This window comes from Lottia gigantea, assembly GCF_000327385.1.
Source record: "Lottia gigantea unplaced genomic scaffold LOTGIsca_93, whole genome shotgun sequence".
NCBI classification, from domain to species: domain Eukaryota; kingdom Metazoa; phylum Mollusca; class Gastropoda; family Lottiidae; genus Lottia; species Lottia gigantea.
In genome coordinates this window covers 1,082,042-1,092,813 of record NW_008711042.1, presented here as the reverse complement: position 1 = coordinate 1,092,813, position 10,772 = coordinate 1,082,042, and the positions used below count along the sequence as shown (strand labels likewise).

The following is a 10,772-nucleotide window of genomic DNA, read 5'->3' as shown; positions in this document are numbered from 1 at the left end:
CAATATAGGTCCAATCAAACATTGTTTGTACACGATGCATGTTACACGTGCTGAGAAGAACTCATCTCAATAATTAAGGAAAATAGTATCGTATCTAGAAAATACCTGAGGAGGGGGCAAAACATGAGAGTCGATAACCGTAGGACCAAAGTCCCTGGATCCACGGGTTTGGAGGCTGCCTGAGGTCCCCCAGAAGCCAATGGCCTGAGATGAATTTTGAACACGTAGATAACTAAATTTGGAGTATAAAAGAAGGTCTAAACTCCATTTCATAATTTCACAGAACTAGAAACAAAATATTAAAATATGGCAATCAAAATATGTTTTATATATCAGATGATCGTTTCCTTAAACGTAGGCCGGTTATCTAATCAATACTTTATCAACTGTTTTAAACCTGGAACTGATATCTGATGACTCAGCAATTCTGCGTTGTATTAAGATATGTGACCATTAAAGGCATTGTAAATAAGTGTTCTAATTTTTTTATGTGTATCAGGGACACCGATAGCATCAATTTGCAACATTCCAAATCGCGAAGGGCCTTATTTGATACAAGCATATTATGCGATTAGTGACGTCATTTAACAGTTAGTTTTAGTGATTGAAAATTGGAATGGTGAAAATTGGAATGGTTTAAAATGATGCATCTGTGTCCCCGATACAAATATAAAATCAAATTGTACGTCAAGAAATTGTCATTGTCCAAACATGATTGTAAATAAATCAAATTTTCGGGTAATTTGATCTGGTTGAATGAACCGTATTTAAAAAAACACAATAAATATACCCTTATAATCCCAATAATCTGATATTAAATTACGATGGTATATCTATCTAACAATATCTATATCGAAATATATGTCAACTTTATAACAAATATATCGTTGATTACGTATTTTCATATATTTAATATTCTAATCATTTTGTATCTTTCAGTATTCCTCTAATTATCGATTTCTTACTCAAATATTTTCCGTCCGCTTCCAAAAACACAATGATAAGATGGGCAAACCCATTCTGAAAGCAATAAACTGCCATTGTGCCAATGTTGCCGATGATCTTAAAAAATGCAGGCTTCACACTGTTCCCATATTGATATCGAATGGCCATACCAATACGGAAAGTTGAATTTCGAGCGAAGATAGCCCCGAACTATTTTTGCCAACACTCTCGAAATAGTTGCCGGAAGCTGAAAAACTCAACCGATGGTCATACGATGGGTTAAGATGTCCTCACGAATGACCCGATATTTATACGCTAAGGTCCGAATTTGAGCATTTCCTTCATCGTGAGTGCATCTGGTGTCAATTTCGGGACAGTGTGATGCGACCTAAATAGATATCATAGTTTAGTATGGATCACAGTTCAGCCGCGGCGGGCGCTCCTCAAGCAATCTTTGTCGCTGTCTTTTTTTCACTTTTCAGTTTTACGCGTTTTGTGTTATCAAGGTTATGATAGTATAATCTAAAGGTAAAGATATCAGATTTTTCTGTTTACATTGTACCCGATTAATTCAAAAATAAAAAAATCAAGTGGCCGACAGAATTTTAGTCCTTGTGTGCTACCTTCCTTCCCTTTGCAGCATTCAGCAGTCCGACGTCTGCAAATTTACTGACGTTTTATGACGTTGCTATCACGGAGGCCTTCAGACATTAATAGGAACTTTTTAGGCATTTATAATCACAGGAACCACACACTGGATATTGGAATGGTGCAAATTATTGCTAGTCATTATGGTCATGATACATATGAAAAGGTTAGAAACCCCCTTATAATTCCTTTACATCCTCACAGTGCCAAGCTATTACTTACTTCGTCTTATACCTTGACTGCAATTGGCACTAATTTTGGATCACGGTCTTAAAGACTGTAAACATTGTTTATTGGCCATTCCTTTTTGTCGTGAGCTGTGATTGGCTATATTTGCTAACGTACAATCCAATCAAATCGTTTACAAACTTCCGTGATACAAGAATAGTGGTTATTGCAGTCAAGGTATATGACGAAATTGGTAATAGCTTGACGTTGTGAAGATTCCTCTTTAAAGGCACACAATTTTGTCCATTTATGGTTATCACAATGCCTATATTATGAGCCAAACTTAAACTAGTTATTTATTCAATGCTCCTGCTAGATCTCATTATCACAATGCTATTACGAACTGTACCTAATACCTTGACTTCAATAGGCTCTTTCTTGTATCACGGAATACATCGATTTGAATAGATTGTACGCTAGCGAATGCAACCAATCAGAGCCCTCGACATAAAAACTGTAAATATTACGGCTTATTACGTTATAGTCTGTCGTTATTGTACAATTAAATCAAATAAAAAAAATATACCAATGAAGTCAAGGTATTAGACGCAGTAATGACAGTCACGTCGTAAGGGTAGGGTTCGAGGGGGCAGGGCCCCAGCAATTGAGAATTAAGTCCCAGCAAAACATTCTTCGGTTCAGCAGAGATTGATTCATTTCATCTATGGACAAAATCCAGAAAATTAAATTTTGATTCGTTTTCGGCACCTCAAAATTGTTAGAAATTCTCTGGGCCTTGAATTCTCAAATTTTCTGAGTGCAAAATCTGAGCCCCAGCACCAATTCATTCCTGGCGACGGAGTTGAGTAATGGTTATAAGACATTTATATCTACTCTATTTAAAGAAATGTCAATAAGAATTCTATGTCAAGGATAAGATTGTAGGTTAATCCTTATAGCAAACATTTGTTCAGTGAAGGCTACAATAGAATGGACGGTAATATAATAGTGATTACCAGACAGAGAGCACATGGCGGTCATACACCACGGGTCATTGTAAAAGTTCAAGTGCCCCAGCGGTATATGGAAGTGCATGGACAAGGCGCTAGGAATAGAGAGCAAAGAGTGCTTGGGATCGAATGCAATCGACAAGGATCCTGAGAGGGGTAACGCTGAAAACCCCAACAGCTACTGCAATGGTGTCATTAAAGTGTAAGGACGCGGCTTGGGTTACAACCGAGAACAGGCAGACAACATGATATATAGCACATGGTTCCAAGACCTCTGCCTTGACCCACAGTACACCAACCCCAAAGGCAAGCATATGAGTACATGTTGAAGTCTAAAATCTATAAAGTGTCCCGAGAGACCTACGAAGGCTAGACAACGACATTTGTTTTAAAAGTACAGCTATAATATCAGAAGTCAAGGTTGACACTTGACGGATCCTAATCTGACTCATTTTTATTTCTTTCGTAGAGCAACAGCTATGTCTTTCATCTTTTAAATCATGTAAATATTGAAACGTCTGGTCGGTCATATTATCAAATTTAGAAATTTTGGCGAAAGTTTCCAGTCGGGACACGTGCAAGACAATCAAGACAAGTGCAATGTCATCAACGAAAAAACGTGAAAGGATAAACTAGATGTACAGACAACACGTCAAACATCACGAACGTCGCCTTTCTCACTTATCTCTTATTGAATCAAAATCAATTACACCAACAGACACAACCGGAAGTTAACAATTGGACCAAACTTGACACTCGCTCCTACGTATGATGATTAATAATGTAAAACTAATGTCGAGTAAGAAATAAATATAATAATTATTATTCATTATATATTCAGATCCAGCTATTATTTCTTCTTTGTCGCGTTTAAAATTGTTTCATACGGTTTTACTATATTTCAACAGGTTTCACAGTAGATCCAATACGTAGAACGTAATGTTTTCGGTAATAAAAAAAGATTCATATTTGACTTTTTACTACCGAAAACTTTAATAGCTGCCACATACTACCAACGGCGTCGACGTCAATTTTGACACGAAGGAACTTTAGATCATTTGATGATCTCTGATTTGCCACGATTATCCTTAATCTAAAATTTTATTTTTGGCATTGGCAACATGAATTAAATAGAATTAGTTTGATTACTATTATCTCGATAAATCCGACATTTTTCGTTTTCTCACAAAACCTTTCATTTGAGTCTACATGTACATTAAAGCTGTCTCCTTTTAAGACACGACCTTTATATCCCATAAAAACACATATTAAAAGCTGTAAGACACGTTATGTAACGTTTTAACCTAAAAATAACTTACTGAGGCTGGTAAGAAAGTAGTCGTCGCTTCATAAACCGGCATGTTTCAGCTATCCTAGTTCGTAACCTTCAACAATAAACTCCACAAAACTTAAAAAATTCACCAACAATAATATGTCTATTCATTCCATATCGTTACTTCTACCTACCGACCCATTTAATCCGCATTAATCACAGATTGATTTGATCCTAAACGGTGAATAAGAAGCTAACAATAAGTAGTCTACACTGCCACATACTCTGTCACTCTCTTAACAAGTGTGACTCTATTACCCAGTGTGACCCCTTTATATCAAATAACAGCTGACATTGATAAAGGGTACCCGTATTTGAGTGTAATATGCCCGACGTTCCATTGAACAAACGGTCCAAAAATTAATTGAATATCACGACTTTGAGTTGACATCATGCATCTTCATACAAACAAATTGTTCAAAAGTCCCCTAAATCTTCAGGACTGAATAGGAATAAATTTATGCTAGATCAACAAAGGTGATGTCATATAATTTCGATAATTGCACAACCCATAGACATATGGTTTGAAATATTCAACAAAATATTTGTATTTTGCATCGGATATAAGAAAAACGTGAATAAGGGCCTCGTCTCCCAAAAATGGGGTACAAATAGGGTACACAGACTCAATAGGGGGGAGGGGATTGGGGACAAATGTTGAGCCTGAATTCAAAATGCGGCAACTCCGTGGACGCGTCAGTCACAAGCCTCACATTGAGCGTCTGAAAGGGTTCTCCCAAGAATTTTTTAAAAATAGAATTAATTCGGTGCATTCTGATGCATAATTTAGTGTAAAAATATGAACATATCATTTATTTCTAAATCAAGAAACTGTCAGTGCAAATGGAATTGTTTCTGCTGAAAAGTACGCTACAGGTATTGAGATTTCAGATGGTAAAGATATTGTGACGACTGGACCCCTTTATTAAACTGTGTCAGTAACGGCGATAGGCAGTTTATACCAGCCGCCCTTCGTCACGTGGATAAGAAATGTCTCTCAGTCAGAGTACAGTCTAGTATAAATAAAACATTTAATCAATTCATAAGACTTCGTTTCGTAATATCGAATATCACACCAGAAAGTGCAGGCAACCATTATAACGATCCAATGCCTCTTCTGATCAAATTGACTGAGTTAAACTGAACAGTAGATAGCACCGACTGCTTTTAATACAGTTTAAGAATACAATAAACAACCCCCACCGGCAGGAGGGAATTGAAGCTAGTGGGGGACTGAAGACCCTCCCCTGAAACCCAGTAGACCCTAGAATGCATTTCTGGTGATTTTGAAGCGGCTTTCATCTTTAAACATGCGCAGTCACCAATCCTCTGATTCGGTGACGTATTTTGGCGGTAGTTTTTGGGCCATGCTCACTCCCTCTTTTGGGGCCATAAAATTAAATCTATTCTACTTTCACTTCCAAAATCGCGTTTTCCGGGTTCCCGCACTAGAGATTTTTTAGACCACACAAACGTGACTAGTGCTCTGTAAAATCCGCAAAGGGACGCTACTGCTCGGCTTTTTTCCTCATACGAAAGACTAGATGCTTTTTCCATTTCAACCCCTCCGACCAGTATTTTGAGAACTCATTAGAGTGTGATAACAGAATACCTATTAACAACTATGTTGTCGGTGAAATTATGAATAGGCACCTACTCTATTTCTGGTGCACCTTATCCTAAACAAAAAAACCCTTACGTTCATACACAGGATTTAATAAAATCCCATTCACAAAAATATCTAAGGTAAACATATCACCGAGGTAAAATAAAAACATGTGGAGGATTTACGAGAAACTCAAGATCCACTTCTCGACAGTGCAAACAGTCACAAAATCAATTTCGTATCAGCATGAATTGCACAACCTTGTTTAATTGTAAAGTGATCTCAAAATGTGATCTCAATGATCGAGTTGGGGCATGCCCCTAACGTCACATTTGACTCGAAGATCTTTAGAAACTCTGCAAAAGCACTTCATCTTTAATATAGTCGTAGCGTTTATGTCTCTGGTGTCTTCATATCGAGTTGTTTCTGATGTTAGATAACCTAATACATTGTATTGAGTTGTGTCTGATGTTAGATAACCTAATACATTGTATTGAGTTGTTTCTGATGTTAGATAACCTTATATCGAGTTGTTTCTGATGTTAGATAACTTCATATCGAGTTGTTTCTGATGTTAGATAACCTTATATCGAGTTGTTTCTGATGTTAGATAACCTAATATCGAGATGTCTCTGATGTTAGATAACCTAATATCGAGTTGTCTCTGATGTTAGATAACCTTATATCGAGTTGTTTCTTATGTTAGATAACTTCATATCGAGTTGTTTCTGATGTTAGATAACCTTATATCGTGTTGCCCCTGACGTCCGATAACCTTATATCGATTTGTCTATGTACATGTATATGGTGTTTGATATCTTGATGTCTACTCACAACTATTTCCAGCTGTCTGGCGTAAAGTTGATTAATCAACAAAGGTGTTGCTCTAATGGGAAGGTCTTTGCCGGTATACTCATGTTCGTACCAGTAATTCAATATAAACTTGTCCGTCTACACTAGGAAAACACTAACAGAAGCACTTTGGGTGGTTGGGTTATTCAAAGCTAGAAGTCTAATTGGGAAATACCCTTTATCTTCATCTGTTTACGAATAGTCCGGATAACACAATATCCACCCTTATTCCGGTCGACTCTTATGATTGTAACCTGGTTTACTATCTTAGTAACCGATTCTATATAATTACTAGACATGTCCACTATAACTATAAAGTAAAAGTTTAGTATTTCTATAATGACACTCGGCTCTATGCACCCTAATACTGTCACTGTATATTTCACCTTTCTTTATATACAGGCCGTTCCTTTGGCATGCATCACCGAAGAAATCACCGAACTCGGAGAATAGTACCGACACCGCCTCAGTAGCAGCGTAGTACGAACACCTTTCGGATGTGAAGGGGCCATTATAATGTAAATATTTTGTTATTGTATATCATTCGATTATTTCCATAGCTTTGTTTATAATTATTATCTTGCTGTGAATTATTCATAGAGAAATTAACGCCACTGATATTATAATCCCATTCTTAATTTACTGTAATGTTAAAGAGAGGTTAGGTCGAGCATTTGGATTTTCAAGTACTGTTAGTAACTGGACCAACGATTGTCATCGGTTGCTTCTATGACCATTATATCCATAGAATTTGCTAGCTAATTTTCTATATGCACGTATCGGTTAAATACGACAGATCCTATGAGAATAAGAGTCGATCCCAAACGGGTCCGCCATTCCATCTTGCAAACACAACTGGGGTCCATTTTAAGTCCATCCGTCCAGCCTAAAAAAGAATAAAGCTACAGACCACATACATGTACTCGTGACACAACATTTGGTGTGTAAATATATTGAATGTCGACTAGACTATAGTATACCATCGATTTTCATTGCAAAAAAAGGACAGAACAGTCAGGGTCGTAGCAAGTCAAGACGTCTTGGTCTATAGGCATACTTCGTGACTTCGTGTAAAAGTAGAGCGTGGCGTGGTTTGAAACTTGGAGACTTCATTTCAAGATTTTAGAAACCAAATGTCTGTTTCTTCAAATGTCCATGAAGTTAGCGTCTAGAAGTTCATTGCCCCTATCCTCTCAAGTCAATAGGTCTATCACCGTCAAAACTGGCCAAAAGCATAGAATATACCTTAAATTTTGATATATTAGACCTGTGTATTTCCATTGATTTCCATCTTCGTCTAACACAGTGGTAGTATGAGTTTCACTTCAAAATAAACATGACTTATTTACTGTAGAGTTTCCACGCCGTTTCTATTGACACGTGCAGTGGCTCACTTTCGTCTGTCAACTGTCATCAATAGGACCAGACGTGATTCAAAATGACAAAATGGTTAGTAACGCCCACGAGGTCACCGAGATCTTAACAACGTGAAGACTCGAAATCTTTATAATCTGAAATGTCTTTCTCATTCAAGAAGAATTTCGTTTTCCTTTCAAATGTCGACCAGGCTGGATACAGAAAAACTGTAACAGACAAGACCCTTTTCCATTTCAGTTCCTCTGATCTGCATCACTGAAAATCCACAATTTATCATCTCGACCTTTGCTTTAAGTTAAATCGTACTTTGAGCGAGATCAGATTTTGCCAGCTTCGGACTTTAATGATCGCAAATAGAAATGGCTGCCATAAAGTAGATCAGTGGAATCATTCACAAACTCTATATTGATTTCATGATAAGAATAGAAGCCAGGTTGATTGACAAGATTCCTAAAATAGAACGTTGTTACGTGAGTCAATCAAGGAAACAGACTACACTACAAATAATTCCTTTTACCCCTCAGCGACTTTCCTAACTGCTTTTCGTTTCGTATTTTCCCAGCATGTGAACATCGTACAAAATTTAGATATGACATTAACGAAACGATATTACAAATTTGTATTAGTCTACAATATAAATACAACTTGCCCATTTTGACAGTTAGATTGAAGGTGTTCAATGTTAATGTTCGCAATTTAATTCAAATTGCCTACGCTACACCTCGCTTTGAATATTTCCTTGAAAATTTGTTGTCCTCCGTTAGTAGTGTCCACGCGAATACAGAAACGCAACACTGTAACTGTAATAATAACATGTCTAAATTTCGTGTCCGACATTTGGTAATTGTAGTGCAAAACTGGAAATATCACGAAAAATTGATAGGCGTTGAACCAGTGTAGGTCATTATAATTGAAGAATGGTAAAAACAAGTTGTTAGATGTTGAACCAGTGTGGGTCATTATAATTGAAGAATGGTAGAAACAAGTTGCTAGATGTTGAACCAGTGTGGGTCATTATAATTGAAGAATGGTAGAAACAAGTTGCTAGATGTTGAACCAGTGTGGGTCATTATAATTGAAGAATGGTAGAAACAAGTTGCTAGATGTTGAACCAGTGTGGGTCATTATAATTGAAGAATGGTAGAAACAAGTTGTTAGATGTTGAACCAGTGTAGGTCATTATATGAAGAATGGTAGAAACAAGTTGCTAGATGTTGATCCAGTGTAGGTCATTATAATTGAAGAATGGTAGAAACAAGTTGCTAGATGTTGAACCAGTGTAGGTCATTATAATTGAAGAATGGTAGAAACAAGTTGCTAGATGTTGAACCAGTGTATGTCATTATAATTGAAGAATGGTAGAAACAAGTTGTTAGATGTTGAACCAGTGTAGGTCATTATAATTGAAGAATGGTAGAAACAAGTTGCTAGATGTTGAACCAGTGTAGGTCATTATAATTGAAGAATGGTAGAAACAAGTTGCTAGATGTTGAACCAGTGTAGGTCATTATAATTGAAGAATGGTAGAAACAAGTTGCTAGATGTTGAACCAGTGTGGGTCATTATAATGGAAGAATGGTAAAAACAAGTTGTTAGATGTTGAACCAGTGTAGGTCATTATAATTGAAGAATGGTAGAAACAAGTTGCTAGATGTTGAACCAGTGTAGGTCATTATAATTGAAGAATGGTAGAAACAAGTTGCTAGATGTTGAACCAGTGTAGGTCATTATAATTGAAGAATGGTAGAAACAAGTTGCTAGATGTTGAACCAGTGTAGGTCATTATAATTGAAGAATGGTAGAAACAAGTTGTTAGATGTTGAACCAGTGTAGGTCATTATAATTGAAGAATGGTAGAAACAAGTTGCTAGATGTTGAACCAGTGTAGATCATTATAATTGAAGAATGGTAGAAACAAGTTGCTAGATGTTGATCCAGTGTAGGTCATTATAATTGAAGAATGGTAGAAACAAGTTGTTAGATGTTGAACCAGTGTAGGTCATTATAATTGAAGAATGGTAGAAACAAGTTGCTAGATGTTGAACCAGTGTAGGTCATTATAATTGAAGAATGGTAGAAACAAGTTGTTAGATGTTGAACCAGTGTAGGTCATTATAATTGAAGAATGGTAGAAACAAGTTGCTAGATGTTGAACCAGTGTAGGTCATTATAATTGAAGAATGGTAGAAACAAGTTGCTAGATGTTGATCCAGTGTAGGTCATTATAATTGAAGAATGGTAGAAACAAGTTGCTAGATGTTGAACCAGTGTGGGTCATTATAATGGAAGAATGGTAAAAACAAGTTGTTAGATGTTGAACCAGTGTAGGTCATTATAATTAAAGAATGGTAGAAACAAGTTGCTAGATGTTGAACCAGTGTGGGTCATTATAATTGAAGAATGGTAGAAACAAGTTGCTAGATGTTGAACCAGTGTAGGTCATTATAATTGAAGAATGGTAGAAACAAGTTGTTAGATGTTGATCCAGTGTAGGTCATTATAATTGAAGAATGGTAGAAACAAGTTGCTAGATGTTGATCCAGTGTAGATCATTATAATTGAAGAATGGTAGAAACAAGTTGTTAGATGTTGAACCAGTGTAGGTCATTATAATTGAAGAATGGTAGAAACAAGTTGCTAGATGTTGAACCAGTGTAGGTCATTATAATTGAAGAATGGTAGAAACAAGTTGTTAGATGTTGAACCAGTGTAGGTCATTATAATTGAAGAATGGTAGAAACAAGTTGCTAGATGTTGATCCAGTGTAGGTCATTATAATTGAAGAATGGTAGAAACAAGTTGTTAGATGTTGAACCAGTGTAGGTCATTATAA

General features: G+C 36.4%; 1 protein-coding gene across 1 annotated transcript in view; it reads right to left on the bottom strand.

Annotated features, from left to right (window-relative positions):
* Positions 1 to 4,132, bottom strand: part of LOTGIDRAFT_170135 (hypothetical protein) — a gene marked incomplete at both ends in the record, with an annotated part of 5,173 nt that extends 1,041 nt beyond the window's left edge. The window contains 2 exons of the mRNA XM_009068766.1: positions 106 to 285; positions 4,091 to 4,132. Coding sequence (XP_009067014.1) covers positions 106 to 285; positions 4,091 to 4,132 — 222 coding nt within the window. The remainder of the gene's footprint in view (positions 1 to 105; positions 286 to 4,090) is intronic.
* Positions 4,133 to 10,772: the final 6,640 nt, after the last annotated feature.